Source organism: Lathamus discolor, chromosome 5, assembly GCF_037157495.1.
Source record: "Lathamus discolor isolate bLatDis1 chromosome 5, bLatDis1.hap1, whole genome shotgun sequence".
Classification (NCBI taxonomy): domain Eukaryota; kingdom Metazoa; phylum Chordata; class Aves; order Psittaciformes; family Psittacidae; genus Lathamus; species Lathamus discolor.
The window spans coordinates 19196474-19222503 of record NC_088888.1 but is presented as its reverse complement, the minus strand read 5'-3'; the positions used below and the strand labels follow the sequence as shown (position 1 = coordinate 19222503).

General features: G+C 53.4%; 1 protein-coding gene across 3 annotated transcripts in view; it reads right to left on the bottom strand.

Annotated features, from left to right (window-relative positions):
* Window positions 1-421: 421 nt before the first annotated feature.
* Window positions 422-26030, bottom strand: part of TMEM63B (transmembrane protein 63B) — a 46039-nt gene continuing 20430 nt past the window's right edge. For 2 of the 3 annotated variants that reach the window (XM_065679977.1, XM_065679975.1), the window contains 23 exons: window positions 19335-19533; window positions 18634-18713; window positions 16812-16850; window positions 13177-13267; window positions 12392-12429; window positions 11524-11666; window positions 11204-11255; window positions 10830-10938; window positions 10233-10303; window positions 9357-9437; window positions 9100-9223; window positions 8878-9011; window positions 8596-8733; window positions 8172-8325; window positions 7860-7966; window positions 6965-7051; window positions 5317-5382; window positions 5015-5177; window positions 4768-4873; window positions 4446-4613; window positions 4203-4318; window positions 3888-3968; window positions 422-2834 (listed from right to left, as the gene is read on the bottom strand). In XM_065679977.1, coding sequence (XP_065536049.1) covers window positions 2670-2834; window positions 3888-3968; window positions 4203-4318; window positions 4446-4613; window positions 4768-4873; window positions 5015-5177; window positions 5317-5382; window positions 6965-7051; window positions 7860-7966; window positions 8172-8325; window positions 8596-8733; window positions 8878-9011; window positions 9100-9223; window positions 9357-9437; window positions 10233-10303; window positions 10830-10938; window positions 11204-11255; window positions 11524-11666; window positions 12392-12429; window positions 13177-13267; window positions 16812-16850; window positions 18634-18713; window positions 19335-19511 — 2490 coding nt within the window. In that variant the 5' untranslated portion in view covers window positions 19512-19533 and the 3' untranslated portion in view covers window positions 422-2669. Of the gene's footprint in view, window positions 2835-3887; window positions 3969-4202; window positions 4319-4445; window positions 4614-4767; window positions 4874-5014; window positions 5178-5316; window positions 5383-6964; window positions 7052-7859; window positions 7967-8171; window positions 8326-8595; window positions 8734-8877; window positions 9012-9099; window positions 9224-9356; window positions 9438-10232; window positions 10304-10829; window positions 10939-11203; window positions 11256-11523; window positions 11667-12391; window positions 12430-13176; window positions 13268-16811; window positions 16851-18633; window positions 18714-19334; window positions 19534-21241; window positions 21324-26030 lie in introns of all 3 variants that reach the window. The other variant, XM_065679978.1, reaches the window with a different exon arrangement.

The window sequence follows — 26030 nt, the reverse complement described above, 5'->3', positions numbered from 1 at the left end:
CGGAGACAGGTTTCTGGCTGGAGGCGGCAGGAGCAGCCATTTAAGTGGCTACTGAGACTGTAGGGTTGGGCTGACATTTGCCATCTGGCTACCAGCAACTCTCCCCTCCCCTCCCACACCATCCCCAAAGCTTCTTCCTGCACCCCAGCATAAGTGCATGCAGCTCCCCTTCTACCTGCTTTTAGCAGCAAAGCCTCTGATGCTTCTGCAAGCCAGAGGGAAAGCCTGCTTGGGCTGGGGAGCCGGTGAGCCACAGCTGGCTTTCTGGCAAGAGGGCAAGGTCTTGCACTCACGCAGGGAGGGCACACAACCCTCCACCTCCTTTTGCACCATGCATGCTCCTGCATGCCTGTTGCAGCTGGGGTGCTCTCCTCCCAGCCCCCAACCCACTCCACAAAGAAAAGACTGCAAGAACAACAGCTCCTTTTTCTCCTTTTCTTTTGTACACAAATATATACAGGGTATTATACACATCTCTACAGACAGTGCCACTCGGAACACACAGCTCTCTGCGGGCAGAGCCCCCACAGCCACAGGGGCAGCCCCGGCCTGTGGCCATGCCTAGAGACTGGAGCAACCCAGCCACCTGCTGGACCAAGGGGGGGCGGGGGTTAGTGGGTGCAGGAACAGGGAACAGGATCAACATCCCCCCTGCCTCAGCCCCGGAGCTCTCGTGTCATTTCTGCCTCACCCCTGGGGGAATGGGTGACACTCACCATGCCCCTCTGCACTCACACATGCTCCAGCCCCAGCCAAGCCGCAGGAGCCGGGTGGCCTGCCCTCACCATGCACTGAAGACCCACATCTTTTCCCCTCCATCCCCCTTTCCTCCAGGCCTAGGATTCCTACCGAGAGGTGTGCAGGAATGTCAGCTACATCCTCCCAGAGCAGCCCCCACTGCTCCGTGTGTCTGGCTCCCCTCCTCTGGGGGACAACGGGGAAAGAAGCCATGGGTGGGACCACCCTGCCCCATAGCAGAGCAGTGGCAGGGCCGATGCGTCACTTGTTTGGGTCTGTTAAAGTGCCTGGAGCTCCAGGGCCAGCACAGGTGACTGAAAGGGTAAATGACTGTCCCCTTCCACCCAGCCTGTCAGACCCTGGAGGGTATGGCCCCAGTTGGGCCGGTGCAGCACCCACAGGGGACAGGCAAAGGGAGGGTGATAGTGTCTGCAATGAGCACCAAACAGGATGGTGGCAGGGGTCGAGGGAAATAAATATAGCTCAATAGCAGGGAGATTTATTATTTTCCTTTACATTTTACACAAGGGGAGGGGGTAAGCAATTGAGGGCAACTGATCCTGTCCAGAAACCTCCTCTCAAAGAGCCTTTAAACAGGGTCAGACCTTCCCGCAGGTGCCAGGGGCTCCAATCCACCTCTCCAATCCAACCTGTCCCCTGCCTGCCTCTGGGACACAGCTACCAAACAGGAAAGGGTCAAGGGCAGAGGTAGGGCAGGAACAGCCCCCTCTCTCAGGCTGGGTGATGGCAGGGGGGCCTACACCCAGTCAGTGCCGCTGAAGGAAGCCAGCACAGCCCCAGGAACCTTCTGTGCTCCTGAAGATGTGGTCTTGCTCAGAGAGGGCTCCCAGGGGCTGCTCTCCCGGGGCTCCCTCCCTCTCTGAACCCCTCAGCTGGGCCAAGACCCTGCTCAGGGAAAGCAGCCCATGGGGCCCCATCACAACCAGGCAGAGCTGGGCCCGCAGGGTGCTGAGGGCCTGCAGTCCAGGACCCCTTCTCCCTAGCACCCTGCCCCTGAGACCTGACCCTGCTGTGCAGACACAGAGCAGCAAAGGGGGCCATGGTACCACACAGGGGTCCGGTTGATTTGTTTGAAAGGGGAGTAAAATGCCACTTAAAATGATGCTGCAACCCCTTGCCTGCGCCCCTGGGGAGGAGGGGACAGGACCCGGGGGAGAGGCTGCCTGCGCCTCCTCCTGCCCTCCGCACCCCTCACCCTGCAAGGGGCTGCCTGGCTCACGCTCCTTCCCCACAGCGGTGCCACCCCTGACCACGAGAGGCCAGGCTGGCCCCTTCCCCGTGGCGGGGGATGTCTGTCACCACCCCAGTGCCTGGCCCAGCTCCTGGCACGTCACACCAAGTGCGTGCTGCACGGGGTTGAGAAAGGGCACGTGCAAGCAAGGGGAGAAGACACAACAGAAGGCATCCCCCCCCCCCCCCCCCAGGTGGGGCTTCCCATACACTGACTAAAGCTTTTAGTTCATCACTTTCCTGCAAGTCTAATAAATTATTAGTGTTTCCTACCAGGAGGAAGGGGGACAGAGGGGCCTGATGAGAAGACCCCAAAGGTTCCCCCCTGCGCCCCCCCAACAGCTCACCCAGCCCTCCTCCTCCCTGCAGGTCCAGAGCAGCACCGTGGGGGTCACAGCCCCCCTTCTCCCCAGCCCCCGGGGTTTTGGGGTCTGGGGACACATTGAAGAAGGTAGCTAGTAAAAGAGCATGCCCGCCGAGCTGCTGGGCCAGCGCAGGGTGGAAGGGCAGGGAAATGGAGAGCTTGTGACAGGGCTCCTGCCCCCACTGAAGGCAGCAGCCCCCAGGGGGCAGGGTGGGCAAGGGCAGCAGCCAGCACCCTTGGGTACCTCTCCCTAGGTCTCCATGTGCACAGCCTGCCCTGCTCCTGGGCTTCCTTCCCCTCCCGCCCTCCGAGGTCCCTACTGGTGGATCTCGTTCTCTATGAGGCTGTCCTCACACGACTGGAAATCTGTGTCGTTCATGCCATCTGCATTGATGAGCTCCTCGTCCTGGGAGCCCTGCTCCTCTGACTCCGTTGCTTCGCCCTCCGGTGAGGAGTCCTGCAGCACTTGGGCGATGTACTTCTGCCAGGCCAGGCACAGGGCAGGCGAGCGGTGGGAGAGAGCAGAAACACACGTGAGCCCAGGGGCTTCTCCTGGCAGCACAGCACAATACACAAAGAGCCATGCAAGAGGCTGAGAGTGGAGATACGTTTGGAAGGTGAGGAAAGGTCCAGAATTCCCATGATGTACTGGGAGAGGGGCTAAAAGTGGGGATGGCTTGGCCCTGGCAACAGTGGAACTGGCAAACCCCAGCATCCCCAGGGAGCCAGGGCTGGGAAAACATGGAGCTTCTCAGCTCTGTGGAGCCCATGTGGACTGGAAGATTGTGCTCCCTTTTTGCCAGTGGATGTGTCCCTCTGAGGCTGTGCCTGCCTCCTATAGGAATCTCCTTTTGGCAAGATGCCACTGCCCTTAGGTACATGGAGACTAGTAAGGAGCCTGGATTACATACGCACACCCCAGCACAGCTCCCCTGAGAAAGCAGGAGGCACTGCTGTACCCCGTCTCTGCATGTACCCCCTGAACTGCTCTGCACATAACCCAACTACAAAAGTGTCATGGTGGAAGGAAGCAGCTGAACAATACAGTGAACCACGGAGAAATACAGAAAACTGACTGTGATCTCAAGAGCTGGGCAGGGGAGGGAGAGTCCCCAAAGCACTTTCATGGCCTTCAAGGCAATGCCCACAGAGACCCCTTTGTGTTGCTTTCGTGGTGTGTGACAGCCTTTGCTGACAGGCAACATGCAAAGATGCAGAATGAGAAGTGAGACTGACCCAGCTGGATTCACTGTCCCAGCTGAGAGAGAGAGGCAGAGAGTAGATGCACAGCATCTGAGGAGCAGTGGGAAAGGGCCGAGTGTGCATGCATGTGTGTGGGTGGTGTTACAGTTCAGCACCCCATGAGGGGCACAGCACCAAACACTTGTCTCCCACCCTCACTGGGAGACTCTGGGTGCTGCCTCAGAGAGATGAGGAGCGAGTTACTCTGACAGGCAGTCACCCCCTTCCCAAACCTGGGTAAGGAGCACAGCAGGACATGGAGGCAGGGGCAGGGGCAGGGACAGGGACTCACAGCTGATTTGGGAGCCGGCAGACTGGTGGCAGGTCTCCCATTCTGCCTGTTTTCTACAGCGTCCACCTCCGTGTGGTCAATCTGGAGAGAAAATGAGAAGTTAAGACTGCTGGGCAATGCGTTTGCTGTCCCACCACAAGAGCAGCATACAGACAGCAGGGACAGCCTTGGGACTGTCCCCTCTGTGAAGAGACCCAGGGTTGAGAGGCTCTTCTGGGGAGCAGGCTGTGACTCCCCAGGAGCGCCTGCTGTTCCGTGGCTGAGCTGTGCTACCTAGGAGAAGGTCCCACACCCCTACCCAGTACTCTGCCTCACCTTGTAGTTGTGAGCGCTGAGGTATTTGAAGTGCCCGAAGCAGACGTGACACAGGCAGATCACAATGGTGATCACGAGGACCACAAAGGTGAACATGGAAGTGGGGGCCAGGAACCCTAGGGCAAAGGAAAACCGAAGTGGTGGTGTCAGAGGGACTGTGCTCCACGGCTGCCAGGACCACAGCCTGGCAAGGGAAGTGGCTCTGTAGGAGGCCAGAGGCTGGCATCCCAGCTCAGCATTCACCTGTGCGCATGGTGGAGAAGAATAGAAGCCAGAAGAGGCAGAGGATGGGGGCTGCCACCACCTGGTTCACAGCCCCTGAATGGATCTTCTTGTCCAGCTTGGCAGGCAGGTAAGCATAATACAAGTTGTATCGGTCCACCAGGTGCTTAAGCAGCATGTACATGAGCCCTGGGAGAAAGGGAGGTATGCCAGCGGAGAATCATCCCCTTTTCCAACACCTCTGACTGACAACTGACCTCTATCTCCCCCAAGCCACCCTTCTTGCCTTCCCCTCAAGTTCTTCCCAGCCTCTGACACATGGAGGCACAGGGGTATCTCTTACCAAAAGGGACGATGATGGGGCAGGTGATGCTGTATGTCATGACCACAGTGAAGACACACATCATCCACGCGTAAGCAGCCCCAAACTGGAACTCGTAGGCCTGGTGCTGCAAGAAGGAACAAAGACATGTCAGCATGTCCCTAGGAGCTGAGCAGGGGTAACGCACACAGCCCCATCAGGGCCCCGCTCCAGCACTTCCATCCCCACGTGGAGGCCACAACCCACCCCCATCAGCCCCGCTACATACTCGTTTGACATTCCTCCGCTCCGCAGCTGAGCGGGCCAGGCAGAGCCGTATCATGTACATGAGCAACCCCGGGATGCGCAGCAGGTCCATGGCATTCCCGATGAAGGCAGAGGCAATGACATAGTTGACAAAGAAGGCCCCGTTGTCTGGCAGGAACACACACCTAGGGAGGCACAGCAAGAGCAGGCTGCAGGAGGCGCTCCTGCCTTGCAGGAAAGTAGCCAGGAGCCCCCAGTACCTTTGGACACCAACAAGGACCTCCCCGCATCGCAAAGAAGGGCCTTCTGCTCAGCTCTACTTACTCAAATCGTACAGCAGCTTCAGCAAGGAACTTTTTGTCAAACAACCAGCGGAAAAACACATCCAAGCTGTGGGGGAGGAGGCAGGAAGAAAAGAGGAACAGTCAGACACAGTGATCAGACAGACATGCACGTGCAAGGACGTGGAAGCTGCGCTAGAAGGACCCAAAGCTCCGACCATAGACTGCCTTGTTCCCTCTTGGGATGTGTCACTAGCAATTATGTAAATCAAACACTGGAGGAAACAGTGCAGCACCCAAAAAGGAGTGTATAGCTTCCTGCTCTCGTGTACTTTTCTCATTTTGATCTGATCCTGTCAGTAAAGTATTTTCTTCTTCCCTCTGTTGCTCCTCCCTCATGCAAGGAACAGGTGCCTGACTCTATAGAAGAAACTGTTTAGGTACGAGGCCCTCTCCAAAACAGAGATTAGAAACAAACAAATTAAAAATCCCATTTTCCTCATTTCTGATTTTCTGATACAAAACTGTCCAAGCCTCTGGCACCTTGGGCACTGCTGGAGTACACAGCTCCAGAGGCAACAGCAAGGGACTGAGTGCTCAGAAGGAAGCCTGGTCTGTTAACACTGTTGTAGTCAAAATGCATTTAGCTGCCTCATTTGTAAGCTTGTATCACAGAATGAGAGTGGTTTGGGTTGGAAGGGACTTTAAAGCTCATCTAGTTACAACATCCCTGCCATGAGCAGGGTCACCTTCCACTAGATGAGGTTATTCCAAGCCCTGTCCAACCTGGCCTTGAACACTGCCAGGGATGGGGCAGCCACAGCTTCTCTGGGCAACTTGTGCCAGTGCCTCACAACCCTCCTAATAAAGAATTTCTTTCTTATATCCAATCTAAATCTACCCTCCTTCAGTTTAAAACTGTTACCCTTGTCTTATCACTACAAGTACCTGGGAAGGAGGACTATTCTGCCTCTATCGGAGTTTGTCTATTCTCAAGAGCTGCCTGCCTTCACCACTGAGGGGCTGTACCCTGAATCCAGAATTTAGGGAGGTAGAGATCCCCCACACTATCATGTGTAATCAATTCCCATCACCCCTAGTCCCACTCCCACCTCCCAGTTTCCCTACTCAGCCACCGTTCAGTGCTGGGAGCCCGTGCCTAAGGCTGGCAGCTGATGCACTGCTGTTTGCCACAGAGCATTTCTGTAACTGCAGGAAGATTTGGGGCTCACATCCAAACAGACAAGCATTGCTGCAGCCTACACATAACTTGCCCATGCAGTCAAGAGGTGTAACCTACACTGAGCTGGCTTGAATGGCAAATTCACTAGTTTTGTGCAAAATTTGGAGTGTGCAGGGCAGATGTGGGGAGTGCCTCCTTCACCAGCAGATCTTGAGCAGGCTTTTTACATGCATCCATGAACCATGCCAATTTTGTCTGCATTATTTCTAACACCATGACACATGTCAATTCATCTGCACATTGATTCAGTGAGCTTCTCAGGGACACAAACAGGTATGGTCCAATCTAGACCCAGTCAGAACTAAACTGTCACCTTCCTAAGAGAGTGGTGACCAGGGCACTTGTGCAGCAGGAAAAGAATATAGTGTAGGAGAACTACCAGGGGTGCATCTTAACCCTCCCCATGCTCCTGGTCTCTGCACTTGCTTTACCTCCCCACCACTTGTACCTGCTCAGGCCCAGTGATGGCAGCAGCAAGACCATGAAGATGAGGAAGGTGTAACACTTGTGCATGGTTGTCCTGTTCTCTCCAGACCTGAGGGCAGAGAGGAGGCTGTTAATCTTTCACCATTGCCCCGCCACGATCAGAAGTGCCCCCACGGTTTTCCCATCAGAAGGCACCTCCCAGTGTCTAATCTGAATCCTACCCTGTCCACTGCCAGTATGTGGACTTGCTCCCTGTCCTTCCACTGTCTATAAGGTCTGTTCTTGAGTCCCAGTTCCTCTCCTCCTTGTTTCACAGGCCTTCCCATCCCTCTTATCTTTAGAGGACTCTCTTGATGATGACTCTAAAGAGTCATCTCTCTTGATGTGGTCACATCCTCCCCACCAGCCGTTGCGACACAGAGCAGAAAGCAAAGCTTACATCGCATGTCCTGTGGGGAATGTGCATCACAAGCAGCATATTCTTAATGCTCTTCACTTCAAATACCTTCCCTGTGTCCAGAAGCCATAGCAAATAAGGTGATTTTTCCCTTGGAAAAGCTATGACTTACACACGGGCATAAGCACACCATTCCTGCCCACCCTCCAGAGCCAAAACTTCTCTAGCTACTAGCATTTGCCACCAGCAACCAGCCTCAACTCCTGCCAGCTTTCATCTTCTCGTAGACCTATGTTAAGCTCTGCTCAGACAACCATGCTGCACAACAGCAGCTAAAGACTGTCAGAACAGCTGTCTATGGCAGACCCCAGGTGTCGAAGAGGTGCAACATAACACCATGCTTGGAGCGGAAAACAGAAGGTCAAGCAGAAGGATCCAGCAGGAGCTTTACGTCAGTGATAATGTCTAGTGGCCAGGCAGCACGCTGGTGTGACTCAGAGCAAGCTCTGGCTGTCCTTACCTGGTCCAGTGCGCTTCGAAGAATGCAGAGTAATACACGATGGTGGGCAGCAGAGCAGAGAAGCACCACAGCAACAGGGTGGGGAAGAACTGGGTGATGATGGGGTTCTGCAATGGCAGAGAAGAGACCATGTGTTACATGGTGTGTCAGCTTCTGCACCAGCCGTAGGTACGGCTGCCTTTGCTGACACTGATGCCCCAGCACAGCAGTTGCCACTGCAGCCTGGCCAATTTCTCTCCCTATCCCCAGCCTTGCAGGTGGTAGGGGTAGTTCTCATGCTACCCATCCTGTACACGTCTCTGAAGGCCTTACATTGAGGTACTCCACGGGCTTGGTGACATTGAACTTGTCCATAGTGGTGATGATGATAGCAGGGGTGGTGAGGAAAAAGAGAAGGATGAAGAGGACCACATTGATCACGAGGCAGCGGATCCACCAGATGAAGCCCCGGATGGAGAGGTGTTCCCTGGGAAAGAGGAAGGAGGACATCAGGATAGCTGCATGGGGGAGAAGGGCAGGTCCAGAGCGCCACATATACACCACGGCCCAGCCTGCATCTTGGGGCACCAACCTAAGGCTTTCCCCTTCCAAGTCAGATCAGATTTCTAGCTCAGCCAGACTGGGCTTCAGCAAGAACAACTCATTCAGTTACCAGAGGAGCAGATGGGGAGGGATACAGAGAGTATGCACCCCTTTCCCCTTAGCAGGGCCCACTGAGCCCCACAGAACTGCTCACCAGTAGATGTTCTGTGGGTCAGGGGCATAGCTGACGGTCCAGTTGGAGACGTGGAGGGACTCGCTGCAGGAGGAGGCCCTGGGCTCCCCACGGCATGCACAGCCCTGGCACTTACAAGCATTGAAATCTTTGAGGATTCTGGAGAAGAGAAAGAGGGAGATGCTGACACAAAGGGCTGACGGGGACAAACCGAGGAGAATGCCTTAGTGCTGGCATTCCCCTGATTTAAGGCGAGAGCTGGGACAGGTCATCTTCCTGTGGAGAACAGGACTCTGCACTCACATGGCTGTGATGGTCTCATTGTGGAAGGTGACAAAGGCCATCCCCAGAGGCTTTTCATTCACCTTCTCCTTCTCCCGCTTGTAGTCATCTTTGAGTTTCTCCTCCAGCTTGGTATAGTACTCAATGGCCTCCACCTGGGCAGGGGGACAAAGGTCAGATCAGAGACTCGGAGCCCCAAGCCCCCATGTGCCCTCCCACCCAACACCTCAGCTCTGCCCTCACCTCCTCACAGCCTCTGATGACACAGCAGCACAGGTGGCCGCAGGGCTTGGGGTTGATCATGGATGGGGTGTTCTCCTTGCTCTGCAGGTTGGTGAAGTAGATTCGGCCACGCTCTGCTTTCTTCCTGAAACCGGAGAGTGGAGGAGAAGGAAGGAGAGAAAGAAACAGGGTGGCTCAGAAAAGCTCCTGTGGCACCAGACTAGAGGGGAGCCCATGCCACCGGCCCACCCTGCCTCCTCTCCCAAACCAGGCATTACCTCTCTGCATCCAAGAACATCAGCCGGGCCACGTCGTAGCAGGGACGGGCCTCCAGGACAGTGCAGTTGGCATAGGCCTCCCTGCAGATGGAAGCACCAGCTCATCACCTGGCACCAAAGGCTGTACCCTCAAGCAAACCCCATGCACCCAGGGCTTCTATCCTGCCCTGGGGCTGAGCATCACAATGCATAACAAGAGCTTGCTGGGGGCAGCAGGGGATCCTGCCTGTCCCTTACAGAGGAGGCAACATGTAGAACAAACGCTACATCCTCTGGGCTCTAGCGCAAGACTCCTCTTTGGACTTTCACCCTGTGGCAGCGAAGAACCCCTCCTAACCCCACACCCCCTCTGCCTTCATATACCACAGGGTATAGGATCAGGAAGAGGCAGAAGGGTTCCCAAAAGGTACAAAGCACTTCTCTCCCCACGGCACTTCTAAACGTGTTTCTGACTATGTCCACTGAGGTCCTGACAGGAGAGGAATTTAATTTTATTGTTAAAAATATACTTTTCTGCAAGGACTGTGATCAGGGCAGAAGCAGCAGCACAACATCCCACAGGCACTGCTTGAGCATCTCCTGCCTGTATCTCACCTCTGAACTTGACTGTATCTCAGGATACGCCCTGTCCACTACTTACCACACTGATCAGTATGGTTCTGCCAGAGATAGGTGGGCATATCCCAAGGCATAAGACTAAGGAAACCGCACATTCAGATAAAATGTGCAGAAAAATAACAGCAAGATGTCCAAAATTCAAGTGTTCACCTCTTTCTGCTCTCAGTGTATTACTGCCATTCTAGGCAACAGTAGCACTACCCCAAATAACATCACTGTTACAGAGTAGCCTTTAATTAGGGCTACAGGGAGACTCACTCAAAATGCTTCTTGATCTTCTCTGGCTCAGCATATTTTGAGATCCCATTAATGAAGAGAGTTCTCTTAACCTGGAAGGAAGAAAGGAAGGGGAAAAAAAGAGAGATGGCAGGCAGGTGTGGATGGCATGAGACCACATGGCAGCAAAGCCCTCCAAGGCCTGAGTCAGTGACAGGAAAATGCAGCCCCATCACTTAGCACCCGGGGATCCCCCTTCCCCTAAGCTTCCACAAGCTGCTGGCATCCTGCATCCTGATGCACTACAGAACAACAGGCTTACACTGCAGCTTACACTGCAGCTGCCTGAACAGAAACAAGGGGTACCCTTAAGAAGGCAGCAAAAGCAGCTACAGAAAATCCAAAGTAAGACATGAGGTCCCCCCCACATTCACCCAGCGCAGACTTCTCCTGTTTCCCCACAGACAGTCAGGGCTGCCGCTCTGGAGATCTGCCTTTGGCCAGGCAGAATAAAAGAACAGTCAAAATAAGAATGTCCCAAATTGCTGTGGGAAGGGGGGTGCTCGGCACTCTCGTCAAGGCTACCTTGACAGAAGGGCATGGAAAATATGCCTGGGAGAGTGACCAGATCTTGCTCACCAAGTCATCCTCTTTGTAGCGCATCTTGGAGGTGTGCCGGCGCATGCTGTACACTGTCAGCAGCAGGTACAGGAAGGCAAAAGATGTATGCAGCCACAGCAGGTTATTCCTGTCACAAGGGAGACCACAAAGGTCAATGCAAGGTTACCACTACAAGTCTGTGTATGGCTGGTCAGGCCCTGAAGGCGCTGGGGCCATGAGCAGTGTAACCAGCATGGCCACATGACCTACAACCACATGCCCTACAATCACTAGCCTCACAGTGAGGGCAGAAATACAATGTTCAAAGAGGTGAGGCTCTGCAACAAATAAGCATTTACAAAATGCCCCCCCCAAGGGCCTCAATTATCTATCCCATCCCTGCCCACACATACCCAGAATTCAGGTTAGCGATAGTCGTCCTCCCAAAGCTGTAGGCGTTGTTTTCTAGGGAGAAAGAGGCAGACACAAGCACATTCAGTTATACTGAGTGGCACAGAGCACCACTAGGGTGGGCTACTGCAGCAATGTCACCTGCAGAACACCCTAAAACCCAGGCTGCCCAGGATGACCCTCTGGATGCACCACACTCAAAGTGAAACAGCAGTGAGGGATTGTCTGTGTTAGTCCTGTCCTGCCCTCCACTGCTCTCCAGTGGTCTGGACATGGTGTTGAAAGCAGGTCCCCAAGCCCAGCAAAGCCTCCCTGCTCTCACCTAGCAGATCCCCTGAGAAGTTGACAGGTAACACGATGCCCACGGAGAGCACACCCACAGCCACCAGCAGCCCGATGATGTGCCTCTGGAAGGACAGGTAGTGCACTGCATCACCCCCACACTTGTCCCGGATCTCGTCATCCCTGCCAGGGAGAGAAACACCCTCAATCTTCCACATTCCCTCAGGTGCTGGATGGAGAAAAGCATAAGGGCATGGCTGCCCTCCTGGTGAGCCCACACAGCACCCCTGGTCCATGCCATACACATCTGCGACCAGGCCCTGCAGTAGGGAGCCTAGCACCCAGCCTTGAACCAGCTTGGGCAGAAACCTGTCCATCCAAATCTTACTGCAGCCCCACTCACCATGTGCCAGCCTTCAGCCCCACAGGACAGGCAGCTGGACACATGCAAACCCCAGCACACACCCTTCTGGTGGACCTTGCCTCCCCTGCTGAGATACTGTCCCACAGTGCCCTGAAGCTAAGAAGTGCTTGGGAGACTATGCCTGAGCATCATCAGGCTGGGGGTGTCTCCCTGCATCACCCAGCTCCCCCTTCATAGCAATTCCTTGGATAGCAGTGCCCCTAGAAGGAGTTCCAGGGAGAGGAGCAGGGGAGACCTGGGCTTGGTGCTCTTCTCTGTCACAGACCCACTATGGGACCTTAGTTTTGGCTTCAGGACTCTTTATCTAGTCCCATCTTTGCTTGTCCTCTCCAGAGGACACACACTTTGCTTGTGTTCTTCATGAGAGGGGGCTGCAGCAACGGCAGCCGCTTCACACAGCTGTACTGCACTGGGCGCTCCAAGACCCTGCCATGCCTTTCCTTCTTCCCCATGTGGGTCCCTGTGCAGGTCCTGGGCCACTTACTTTATCCTGAAGATGGCTGTCAGCCAGGAGCAGAAACCCTGTGCAGAAAGAACACAGGAGGGGCTCACATCATTCTGTGTTCCCTTATCCCCATGCCCTCCTCCAAAGGCTTGGGACCACACTGGTGTCCTTGCACCTCCAGAGACTTGGCTTAGGTGGAGGACAGACCATGAACACCCAGACGTGCAGAGCCATGGATGGGCCAAGAGGAAGATGACTGTGCTACTCCATGGGGCACAACACAGGCTAGACTCTGCCATGTGGCTGTCCAACCTCCCAGGGAACCCATGGGCTATGGGGACACCTAGAAAATGCACTACTTGAGCTATCTTTCTGAACAGGAAGAGCTCTGCGGGGACTGGGAAAGCTGGGCCAAGCCAGTGCTCCTCAAAGGACACCTGGGGGAGGAATATTTCCTGGGTGGTTCACCACCCATCCATCACACCCTGTTATTCTGCTGAACTCTGCCTTCCCTTTAGAGAGGAAAACAGTAGTAGACAGCGGTGTGAAGAGAAGCTGGCAAGTACTGTTTGCCATGCTGAGGCAACAGGTTGGACAGATGTCCATTAAAGCCACAGTTATGTACAGCCTACTTATTTAAGCTCATGTCTAGAAGCCACAGTTATGTCACCTTGAGGTCTACACCACACTCACACACTACAAGGTGTGGGACTTAATGCCTGGGGATAGGCAAACCCTGTTTCTTCTGAAGAGCCCTTGGTTCAGACAAGCTGTGGGCTCCTGGCCACGTGAAGGCAAGCTGTTTGACTCTTGCTGCTACTCACGTTGTCCCTCTGGTCGAAGTCCACAGAGCTGGAGACGGAGGTGAGGCGCTCATAGCGGTCATGGTTGTCGGAATGCAGGGCGGAGGCTACGCTAAAATGACAAGCGGGAGGTGAGGGAGAAAGTTAGGAGATGCGAGGAGGCAGCCTGGCCAGGAACCAAGAGCACCCAGAAGACTGACCCAGAGGTTAATTCAGGTCAGTTTGCTCAGGTTGAGATGGAGAGAGGCAAGATCAGAGATAGCAGTGAACAGAGACCCCTCCTCAGTCAGCACCCTGAGCCTTGCAGACCCCCAGGCTTGGCCACGGATGCTACTCGCTCAGCACCTTCTGAGAGGCACTTGCACTATGCAGCAGCACTTGGGAGGAGCGGCTGGCAGCTCCTGCCATGAAGGAGAGATGAGGACTGTTAAGCACAGAGTTTACAGAGGACAGGAGGTGGCAACCAGAGGGAGCTGCAGCTCCTCCAGCTCTGGTGCGGCCACAAGGCGGCAGCCCCAGAGCTCCGGAGGTGCTGGCAGCAGCTCTATGCTTGCCTTGGGGAAGAGAGAGGTTGGGAGTGTGGTGAGCTCGATCCTGCTAGACCAGCTCTCCACACCTTCAGCGCAGGGAAACGCAGAAGGAAGAGGAACGCAGCTGAGCCCCAGTGGGTGGCTGGAGCCCGAGCTGCCCTACAGCCTCAGCTGAGCCTCCTGCCTGGAAATCCCTCCAGCATGAGCAGGGTAGACAGCTAGAAGTGAAAGGACAGGAAAGCAAGAGAGATGAATATCCCAGACCCCTTTACTCCAGGCACAGGCAGGGTCCTAGAAGAACAACCTGCAGCAGAATCAACCAAGGCAGACAACAGCCCCCACTATGAATGGAAGCAGAAGGCAGCTGGCAAATGAGACAGGAAAATGATCAGACCTAAATTAAACAGAACTTGCAAGATAACAGCAGGCTGGGACCTTGGAGGTGCAAGAAGAGATACACTGATCTGAAGGCTAGAGGCAAAGGATAAAACCTGATGAAAACATGGTCTCCCTGTAACCAGTAAAGGTTCACGGAGGATCAGATGGACAAGAACCCAGAGAAGCAGCCGAAAGACAAGTGCTAGAGACAAGGTGGATGACACTATGGGAATGAGAATGAGCAAAATACCCTCACAACCCTGCTGAAGGAAAGAGGATGGGACGCATAGCCTCTGTCAGAGCACAGCAGCACCTGCTGAGTCCCTAGCTAGAAGTAATGGAGAAAAGAGATCAGCTGAAGGTCATGGGACTACAGCAGTGCAGATTCAACAGTGGTGTGCAGCCTCGCAACTGTGCAGCCCAACACCCTGCTCTGCTGGAGGGACAGCCTAAGTTTCAACCAAGCTCTTGGACCTTCAGCTCCAGAGGGCTTGCAGCTCGGTGCAGGGAGCAAGGGCAAATTTCTGCTGTCTGAAGCCCTGAGGAGAGCCCAGCGTGATGACATGGTGTGCTTTTGGCTCCTCAGTACTGGAAAAGCAAAGGGGATAGCAGAAGCAGCACCTGAGGGAAGAACTGAGAAGAGTGTCATGTTATGAGATGACCAGGCTAACTCAGCTCCATTTGCAGGGATGCAGAGACAATAATGAGGATGACCTGCAGTGCTAATAAGACAGAAGAGGCCAAACCTTGCTAAAGATGGGAAGCTGAAGAGGGAGCTCCAATGGTACCTGCACCTAGCTGGAGGCTTTTTAAAGCAAAGCACTAAGCAAAGCACTAAACAAAGCAAGTGGATGGCAGCAAGGCTGCCCTAAACCATGAGAAGATTAAGGTGGGACCCTACCTACTGCCCCAGGCTTGCTGCCAGCCCCACCAGGGAAGGAGAAGGATAGGGTGCAAGGCATGGCTAACTTCAGGCCAAGAGAATCAAAGGCTCCCCGATGGGAGGCCAGGCATACCATAGAAAGGGCTTGCTGCAGCATGAGGCAGGAGGTGGCTGTGCAGGTGGCAAGCCCCACAGGGCTCTGTGAACACTGCCCTTACACAGAGGTGGGGGTAGGCTGCCACAACTTCCTGGTACACTGAGTCACTGGTTAAGAGTGCTGATGGCTACCACAAGCCCTGGCAACTGACAGGACAAGGGCCTTTGCTTGAGAACTGGGAAGTGGACACACCAAACATAGCCTTTTGCACCAAGAGCGATGCTGCACATTCAAGGGCTGGGAGCACCAGGTGGCATACCAGTGTCCCTGAGGCCCAGCACAGAGCACAGCGGGGATGCAAAAGTGCCATCAGCCTTGGAGGAGCATAGCCAGAAGGAGGTTTCCTTGCTGAGCTCCACAGGCTTTTGGAAGTTTCTGGCTATCAACACTGTCCCAGCTCAAGCAGTAAGTTTGTTGGGGGGTAGGGCAGAAGCAAGAGCAAGTTCAGATGAAGAAGAGGAGCAGGAAGAAGTGGCCTCCTGGAGAGAGACAAGCACTCATGAGGATAACTGAGATGCCCCCCCTGCAAAAGCCTCGTAGCACGATGGTTCTGCTAACTCTGCCTTACTTCCCCCACAAGGTGTTAGCAGGGAAAAGTTGCCAGACACACCTGAAGCAGAGCCAACCACTAGTGAAGCACTCAAGCATGAACAAGGGGTCCCCTCTATGCCATGTACCACAGTTACCACCATCTCTATTTTTGTAACTCCAACTGCTCTGCTCCTTTGGGGGCAAGGAGCAGCTACAAAAATAGGAGCACCCCTGTACCCTCTCAAGGCAGCAGCAGTGGCGGGCCCCTGCTTTGCAAGTGGTTGGAGTATGAGAAGTGAGGCTGCAGCTTGCTGCCTTGGCCTTAGACCTGTATCAGCCTGGCTGGCGTGACCTCATAGGCTCTGCACCATCAGCTGACTGTCTCCTCTGTGGTGTGTACCACCCAGCCAGTTGGCAAGGCATAGGGGATGCTCTTTTCTTAGCCATAAAAGCAGCAATACAGAAGAGCAGGGAGAGAGGGTCCATGGCAGGGTTTAACGGGCAATGTCAGGCCACGGTGCTGGAGGATGCTCTCAGCAGTGCTGAGACAAGAAGTTTGCTCCTGAAGGGGGAGAGAGAAAGGACAAAGGCGCTGCCTTGCTGGGTGTGCTGCCAGTTGGGGTTATGTAGCAAGAGACAAGGGCCAGCATTTGCCCTGGTCACAGCAGCCTCATGAGGTAAAGAAAAAAAAGCCGTAAGTCTTGCAACTGCCTGCCAGATCCTCTCTGTGCATCCATCTGCCCTTGCAGCCAGTGCAGGAGCACTCCTCGTGGCACCCTGGCACAAGAAGGATCAGGCAAAGGACGTGACCAAGCGTGCTGTGGGCTCAATTGGGTTAATTTTCTCCATCATAAGGCAGGATAGCTGGAGGTGGTAGAGCAGGACATATGATGTGGTAACCTCCACCTTGGCCAGGACAGGGAGCTCCTTGGCACTGCTGCCTTTGTGGAGTGTTTAAAGCCTACAGGGGAAAACCAAGGCGCATCCAGCTGTGGTAGTGGCTGACACAAACGGAAGGGAAAGAGAAGAGCGTGAATCCACTGAAAGGCACAAATCCAAGCCCAAACTCCCAGCCACTTAGATTAGTTCAGAAGCAAGACAGAAAACTGCAAGAGAACAGGAGAGAGAAAGAGAGAAAGCAAGAAAGAAGAAACAAGACCCTGAGAAAACAACATACTATTCCCGCTCCTCTCGCTCCGTCTGCCAGCGTCGGCGCCTGGGGGCACAGAAACAGAAAGGGAGAGGTTACAACCCCGTGAGCAGGTGCTGGGTCACCTCTGTCACAAGGAGCTACGCACCCGGCACGGCTCCGCACTGTCCTGGGGAAGAGAAACCTGCTGATGGTCAGACTGGAGAGGACTTTGCTTCCAGAGCCCAGCATCACCCCAAATCTCAACAACCCAGAGCCCCCACCAGCCTGGGGGCAGAGTGCTTTGCTGCCAGCTAAAGTGAAGCTGGCCTGGCTCCACACCATGAGTGCCCCAGGGAGTCCCTGAGGGACAAGGCCAGGCAGGACAACCAGCCAGGGCTGCCCAACTGCTGTCTAAGCTCCCCTTTCATGCCTTTCCTCCCCAGCCAGGCAGCCAACACACTTGCATGCTACCCTCCCAAAATGCTCATCCCACCCTGCACATGGGTCAAGCAGAAGCAGGTCCTCCCTGGGATCCTGGTCGTGGTGATCCACAGCTCTTACCACACCATACACTTACCAGCTGTCCCTCACCAAAGAGTTGGCATCCCTCAGCCTTTCTGCCTACAGCCACTGCTCCCATTCCCTTGCACCAAAGGTACTCAAGCACCACCTCAAGCATCAGAAAAAGACCATCTAAGTCCAGACCTGTGCATCATGTGACCAACAGTAAGCACCTACATGACCTAAGCTTTCATGTAGGCTCAGAAAGCTTAACCCTGAGGAGCTGCTGCCCTCATACAGCTATTACCTTCTCCTCTTTTTCCCCCAGTGTCCCTACGTTGCTGATTTCCCCAGCCAGGCCACAAAAGGAGGGGCAGAGGAGCCACAGGGACACAGCTGCTTATCTAATGCCATCCAGGATCACTTACTTAAACCAGAAGGGTTCCTGGTTTGGTGCTGGAAGAGAACAACTCTTTGCACCTTTGTGCATGGGGTGCCTGAAGAGCACCTTGCTTGAATCTGTTTGCCAAAGGAACCAAAGAAGCTGGAGCTCAGCCCCATCTGAGCCTTTGGCTGCAATGAGCTCATGGAGCTCATTCAAAGGGAAGAACCATCTACCACAGCCAGCCTTCAGAAGCTGCATTTTGCCTCTAGCATGTGACAAAACACCACAGGCACAGCAAACCACCCCCGGAGAGGGGCAGACTACCTGCACATCCCTTCTGGCTTAATCCAGGAGAGTTCCTTGTTCTGCAGTGAAATAAAATAATCACTGTCCTTCCCACTGCTGCCAGCAAAAACAACCATAGCATCTCATTCTGCTGTGGAGCTGCCATCCCTAATGGGCCCTAGCTTTTGCCAACAGACACTAGAGACCAAAAATGCATTGGGTAGGAAGGATCCATACCCGGACCGACTCATCAGCACTTAAGATGTAAGCTAAACTCACATTAGCACAGCAGTACTGCACCTGGAAATGCAGCCTATGACTTTAAAGTGCTCTTAACAAGAACGGCACCCAACAGAACCAAAGATACCTCCAGAGGCTTAACAAAGCCTTCACTGTGGCAGCCCTCACCCTTCCTGTGACCTTTTTCCTCTCTCTCTTCCTTCCATCTGCTGTCTCTGTAAGGGCTCTTGCACACCTCTGTCACTGTAGGGACCATAAGTTACATGGAGCCAGTAGTCACTCCCTGTGCTGGGAGAAGGATGCTGTAGCAAAAAAGCCAGTGAGGATTCTTCCTGTTCCTGGAACTCAGGGGATGCTTGCCTCTCCTCCCCAGCTGCCCCCAGCACATGCAGGGGTATTTGTCCTTTCTGCCCCACAGAAAGAAGGGTACCACACACGCCCTTCTCCCATGCTTACCTGTCAGCATCAGTCACCAGGGCCAGGCGTCCATAGTCCCAAGCAACTTTACGCAAAATTGAAAAGACAAACAACAGTGCCTAGAAGAGAGCAAAGGAAGAACTGTGAGATGAGGCACTGTCCAACTCTGTGCAGAGCCACAGGAATAGGCAGGGTAGGAGGGGACAGAACTGCTCAGCTAACAGCACACTGAGATCATGGGACAGCACAAGTTCCCCAGGGCTGTTAAAATCAAACTATCAGGATGGCTGTGGGAGGCAGAGGTCCAGGGTGCAATACACAGTAGCTAAGTTAGCCACAGAATCAAAAGGCCCCTCAGGTCCCAGAGAGGTGAGATTATTCCTACAGTATCTGTGGTCTTGCAGTTTCTAAGGAGGAACAAGAAAAGCTTTTGAGTGGGTAAAGCTGCAGGGACCCGAGACCATAAGCAGGAGGTCTGGGATGCAGGACTCACCTAATCTGATCCACGTCCTTAGGAAAATTTGCAACACCTTCCATGGGCTCAATGTGGTAGTATTTGAGTTAAGTCAATAGTGGCTAAGCCCACAGTAGGTAAGGGACACGATCAGGGCCACAAAGTCAGCCAGTAGCAAAGTCAGCCAGCAGCAAAGTAATGGATGGCATTTGGGGCCCTCAACATTAACCAGCTCCCTTCATGGCTAATCATGGAAGAAGTTGCTGAAGCAACAGTAGGTACTTACAAGAAAGCACATAAAATCAAGGGCTAGGACAGTGGGCACCCCTCCGAAAGGCAGCCCCTGCAGCACAGTGCTGCGGATGCGGGCACTGTAGCAGTAATCCTTGGTGCTGTTGTTGCATGTAGAGGTTTTGCAGGTGGCCCCCGCTGAGCCAAGGGTGGCAATCACGTAGGGAAGCATCTCTACAGCTTCATCGTCTTCCCTGGGGAAAGAAGAGGAAGGCATGGTTAGAAGCACAGCAGCTGAACAACAACTGCTGGAGTTTGGGGCCTGCCTTGCCTGCTACCTGAGGCCTCCTCTGCCCTACAGGATTTCCGTGGGCACCAGTGTCCAGGGACAGGTCATCTGGAGAAGCCTACTGAATGTGAGGGTGCTGGAAAAGCCCAGGTACTTCAGCAGCTGTGGTCCCACCACCCACAGTTCCTAAGCTCCTTTCCTTGCTTCCCCACTTTCATGCCCTTTAGGTGCATCTCTTTCTCACAGACTACTACTCTTCCTGGGAGATGGTGTGTCATCCCCTCCACCTCAGCAGAGAGAATGTTCATGTACAGGAAAGAGCAAAGGGGTGGGGTGGTGGTGGGATGAAGTCACATCTGGATGACGGAAACAAACTGCTATGGGATAGCTGCTGCATCATGATCCTACAATTTCCTCTGCCTGTCTGCGTGCCATTAACTTTATTAGGCTGAATCACCACCTTCTGCTCATTGCAGGCCTCAGCCCCCAGGTCCCAGGGCACCCATCAGGGGCTAGTTACATCTCCTGCTTGTTTTCTTTCCCTCCTCTGATTTGGATGCATTGAGATGCCACCACACAGAGGGTGGAGAGGAGGCTTAGCCTGTCAAATACTTATTTTGGTGCACCTCAGATTGCTACAAGGCCTGCAGCTGGGTTTGGGTCAGCACCACTGCAGTGTCACTGCTTGGACATGGAGAGATCTTTCTCCTGTGCAGAGCATCTCCATGGGAAACACAGAGAAGACAATGCTAGCAATGGTTGAGCATCACTGGGATGATCTAGAAATGACAAACTGAGAGCAAAACCACAATCACTTTGTGTAACAGGGAGAGAAAATTCTCATCAGCTGCAAAAGGAAGCACCGATAACAGACAGGAAGATCTACCCAGGCTGCTGATCTCTGAATCTCTCCTCTTATCCAGCATCAACCAACCATCCCAAATCCTTCACTACTACTGTGTACCACGTAGAAAGGCTGGATGGCATAGCATCACTTCTGGGCAATGCCCAGGTGCTGCTTTCCTTGTGGGATGGGCAAAAGAGACATCACTTGCCAAAAGCATGAGAAAGCCACCACCACTGCCCTGTGCTGGCTTCACACATGTCCCGGAGATGCCCCCTACCACCAGCCCTTGCAGCTCTGCATTGGATGCTGACATTGGCAGGGAGGGCACAGGGCTCTTCCCTCCAGCTCACGGCTACATCCTGACAATTTCCTGCCTGGCTGCAGAGATTTATCAGCATCACAACACAGCAGTGGCTGGATAATGGGCACCAAATCATTCACTGCATTGTCCTGGAAAGCTCCGCTTCCAAGTGAGGCCTCCCAGCTCAGCTGGTATGGATGCACAGCTGGAAACCAGCTGAAGCACCAATGATGAAAGGCAATACAACAAGCAAAGGTCCAGCTGGGTACAGGCATTAAGAGGCGTCAGCCAAATTGGAAAAGCCACCAATCAGCTTGTAAAGAGACAGTCACAGGTATAGAGCTGGAGTGGGGCTGCTGGGAGCAGAAAATGGGACTATAAAAAGCAGGAGAAGAAAGCCAAGCCATGAGATCACAGTTGGGAAACAACTGGGAAGCCAGGCAGGATAATTCACCCTGGCTGAATTAACAAGAATCTTGGAAGCTCCAGGGGAGGGATGGGAAGAAATGATGGGATGAAACTCACCAAAGGGAAGTCACATGCTTTGGAGCGTGAATGCTTATATCCCCTCTGGTTTTACTCCCAAGTGCCAGCCTAGATGGACTCACTGCAAAGAGAAATTACCTCTCATTCCTCTTTTCGGGAATCTTGTAAACTTTAAGGTTGTATATGGTATCTTGCAGCAATGAGTTCCAGATATTGAATAGAAGACTATGACCCTACTGCAACTTCCCAGCCTTCAGCTCTCCTCACATAGTGAGAGAAGCCAAAGAATAAAAGCCTTTGCTTTTTCTAGACTTAAGTTCACTACTATTAAATGCCTTCTCTTTCCGATGACACAAGGTCTCTTCCAGCTCTAACCACTCTCACCACACACCCCAAATATATCCTCTCTTTTGACCCTATGGAAAGGTGACCAGAACCGCATACAATATCCTGAGTGGGAAAATGACCTTGGATGCCAGAACAGCATCCTGATGCTCTCAGCATCTCTCTTTCTGCTACTCTTTGTACAGTCAAGCATGATTTACTTCTCCAACGGCACCTCTGCACATTGAGGACAAGTATCTCCAACCAGCCCGCAATGCTGCTGCCCTGAGTAGCCACAGTAATTTAGAAGCCAGCCATGTCCCAGAACAAATCATTCCTTCCAATACACCTGGCTGCACACTTCTAAGGACCCACTTTCTCACTGCCTCACACCACTTCACAGGGTGTCAACTTCATCTTGACAGACCTCAACACCTCCACGGTATCGGCAGATTTTAGGCACCTTGCTGCGCATTATCTTTTCTGGATCATTAATAACCACGAACCTCATCCCTCTGCTCTTGTCACACTGCAATTGTCCATTCCTAGGCTTTGTTGGTGGACCCTCAGCCAATTTTTGAGCCATGAATATGCATCCCTTCCAGTGGGCAGTTTTGTTAACAATCTTTTGTGAAGGATTTCAGAGGTTTTCTGAATATCCAAACCAGTTATACAAGCTGCCTGAATATTACCTACTATTTTATAGAAGTACTGAAAGACTTGCAACAGACCAGGGAGGTATGATTTTCCTCTGCAGAGAGCAAACTGTTTTACCTCATTCCTGCATGTTTTATAGACCCATTTTCTGGTAGTCTTTCTACAAAAATGAGGCTCACATTGCCCATGAGCCTACCATAATCATTATTCATATAAACCATTATACGTTCAAGACGAACTTCGCAAACCTATGGGTAATTTAAGCCACATTTCACAGAGACAGGTCCCAGAGATGTATTTTTTCCCTGAAGCCTAGATGATGGTCTGGAAGGGACTGGAGATAAGTTTTCTTAGCTTCTCCAACCACCCAACCAGAACAGCCAGTAATGGAAAAGCTGGGGCATATGCCCAAGGCTTACACTGCCTTTTCATCAACCTAGCCAGGTGGCACAGTGACAGTCAGCACCACTCTCTGGTATGCAAGCTCCCACCAGGCTGGTTAGCACACAAAGGGGCTCCCCATGGAGACAGACATGCTTCAGGGGTGTGGGAGGGCTGGGAAGGCTTGCTGGGACATGGTTAAAAGGTGCCTTTCCTGGTCCCTCCTTTCCCTGGTGTGCTGTAGGACAGAGGGAGCATGGCTCTGGCTGGGCTGAGATGCAATACAAGCATCAAGAGCCAAGGCTCGGGGAATTGGTGGGAGGCTGTTGCAACAGATGGGGTTATGGGAACCAGCCCGTGGTGTCCAAGCCCTTTCCTGACCATCAACACAGCTTTCCACCACAGCACACAGAGGGGCCAAGGAGGCAATAAGAGCAGGACATCAAACCAGGTCCCATGCAAGCCCCAGAGCCTTCCCCTCCTGCGCTATGTGCATTTAATGCTGACTTCCTCAAAACTGCGAAGACAGCATAGAATAACCTGCCAAAAGGCATTTTCAGCTCTTATTCAGCAGTTCCGGACTCCAACCCCTTCTCTGTGAGCAGTGGGAAGCGAGGAATGGCAGTCCCCCTGCTTCCCCATCCCCAGAGAAGCCTGCTCCGCCATCCCCAGAGAGCCTTGCTCCCTGCCCCACACACCCAGCAGGACTGGCGTGTCCATGCTGTCCCATGTTTCCATGCCAGGAGCAGAGGCATCCTGCTTCCTAGTTGAAGGCCCTGAAGCACATCCCACTGGGTGCTGCAGAGCATCAGCTCCCACCCCCTAAGACCTGTGTAAATGCAGTGCAGGGAACTGCTGCTCTAGAGGGCTTGTTAGGCCAGGGCTCTCCTCCTCCTCGCCTTTGTCCTTGGCCTGCAGGTCACCACATCTTGCCGGGTTTTTCCTCTTGGATGAGCACCCATGTGGAAGCTAAGCAAGCCTGCAGCTCTCATCCATCCGTTGCAAAGGGGAAGAGGGAAGGCAGAGGCATGAGGCTAAGAAGGCCAGGAGGACATGCCTTGGCCCTTCCATGGCTGCGGGTCAGCCTGCAGGGTGTGCATAAGGATGCTCACAGAGTCATCCTCCAGTCTGGGAAGGGGGTAACACCTAGCAGATGCCTGAGGGGCTCTTGCAGGGCAGAGTAACAGGAAGCACCCACTGAGGAGGCCGCCTTCCCCACTCTGAACTCTGCCACGGCACAGCATAGCTTGGGCACACAATAAAAATAGCACTGCAGGCCCCTCCAAATGCAGCACTTCCTGTTTTCACCAGTGCATCCTGGAGTCTTTGCTCCTCATGCCCAGTGATTGCATCCTTTGCCAAACCCCTGACACGAGGGAAAGAAGAAAGAGAAAGCATTCTGCTTGGACTCATGCAGGACTGATGCAGAAGCTGTACAGCCAGCTTACAGGCACACAGATGCACTAACACGGACAAGTGCCTGGCTGCGTTCTTCCAGCCACACCACTGATGTCATGAGGAGGTGACCTGAGAAATGCCTGCAGAAAAATGTACATCAATAAAGCATGGGCCTGCACTTGCAGGAAGCGTGACGTCAGCACACAAGCTATGTTCATTTGTTTTCTCACCAGTAAATGTTAATAACCCACCTGTAATTAGTACAGCGAGATTGTGCTCTGGTACACATACATTCCTCTATGGAAAGGTGAAAGCCTCCCAACAGACCGGAGGCACAGAGACAGGCAGGATACCTGCCTGGATACCAGCAGGTTTGGGACTACAACGCAAAAGATTTCCAGTTTAAATAAAACCAACCAAACCAAACCAACCCCAAATGTGCTAAATCTCTAGGATTCAGTGTCCAGGGAGGTGAGGTGCGTTTTGGTTCCTGGCCCCAGAGCGCGCTGAAGACATGGCCTGTACCTTGCAGACCTGCTCCTCTGGGGTGCCCTTGGTCACCCAAGCACCATAGGTGATCTGTGCCATGATGCCAGGGACCTGAGCCTGAAGGGTGTATCACCCTCTGCCAGTGCAGCAGAGACCTGCCTGCACTGGGCACTGGGGACCCTCATACAGCAGCCAGCGCTTAAAACTGAGGAAACCTTTTCACCCCCCAAACAGCCAAGTATGTTACCTACACCCTGCCAGTGAAGCCCAGCAGAGAGAACTCTGTGCCAACCGCCTGCAGCCATGAACAGTCACAAGAAGAACAGGCTGACCCTTGGAGAGCAAAGCAGGGAAAAGCCTCAGAAGAGACAGGAAGAAGGGGTCAGCAAATTAGCTGAAAGCCTTTCCCAGAGTACAGGAGCAAAACAACGGGGTAAAAACCACTCTTGCTGCAGACAGAGTGGTGGGAAAGCTGCCCTGCACCATGCTTCAGACCTGGTATGGGGTTTTCAGGCAGCTGAGGGCTGGAGAAATGCTGACATGCCGGGTGCATCAAGGAGGAACATGATCTGCAGGCAAAGGGGAAAAGCATCAAGAAGCAAATGTGCTACCAATGCATTTCAAACAGGCCTGGGCAAAGCACTGACAAGCATAAAATAGGGATCAGTCCTGTATCACCAGAAAGGAGGAGGACCTGACAAAGCCCTGCATCCCTCTGCCTCCTCTCCATCTCCTTGTACAAAGCTCCCTGCATGCTTCATCATCTGTATGAGCTAGCCAGGCAGGCACCAGGCCTCCAAAGCTTTGATCTGGCAGGCTCGGCTTCTTCAAAGCAAAGATGAAGTACACCCTTGTCCTGGGTCCTGGGTCCAGCTGGCTTTGCATCAGGCCTCAAACATGTGCCAGCAAAGGGCAGCACACCTTCTTCTCTGTGTGTGAGCTCCCAGCCCGTGGGTTGGCAGGTACTGTCACTGTCAGAGCCAGCCCCTGGCCCCATGCTGCTCAGAGCACTGCTTCGCAGCAGCTTGTGTCCTGCTGGCTCTGTCCATCCTGCTGGTCCTGCTCCCAGCGCAGCTGGAAGCACGGCCAGCCACACAAGTGTCTGGCAGGGACGGAACCGTAATCTAACCATAACTACAGGGATAGACTGTAACAGCAGGGAGCCTTCGGATCTATGAGAAACTGGGGTTAGATTTTCCCCTAAAGCCAACTGAGACCTCTAGAGAAAACCGAATGAGCAAACAGGAAAAAAGCATTGCCTGCTTCCCCCCACCTGAAAGGAGGAGGGGAACTCCTCCAGGAACTCTGTCCTGAACCTGCTAAAGGGTGGTCCTGAAGGGACACTGATGTGTTGGAGACCCCTAGTTACTCCTTGGGGCTCAGTACTGGGCTGCTCCTTTGTTTCAAAGACTTGAAATGGGGTTATTTGAAAGAAGCCCTTCCCTGGGAAAAACCATTCCACAAGCTGGCTAATCCCAGCATCAGGGAAATCTTCAAGTTTGAGGTGAAACCGAACCATTTTATTGTAGCATTTTTTCTTTGACAGTCTTCCCTTCACCAGGCCACATCTCACTTCTTT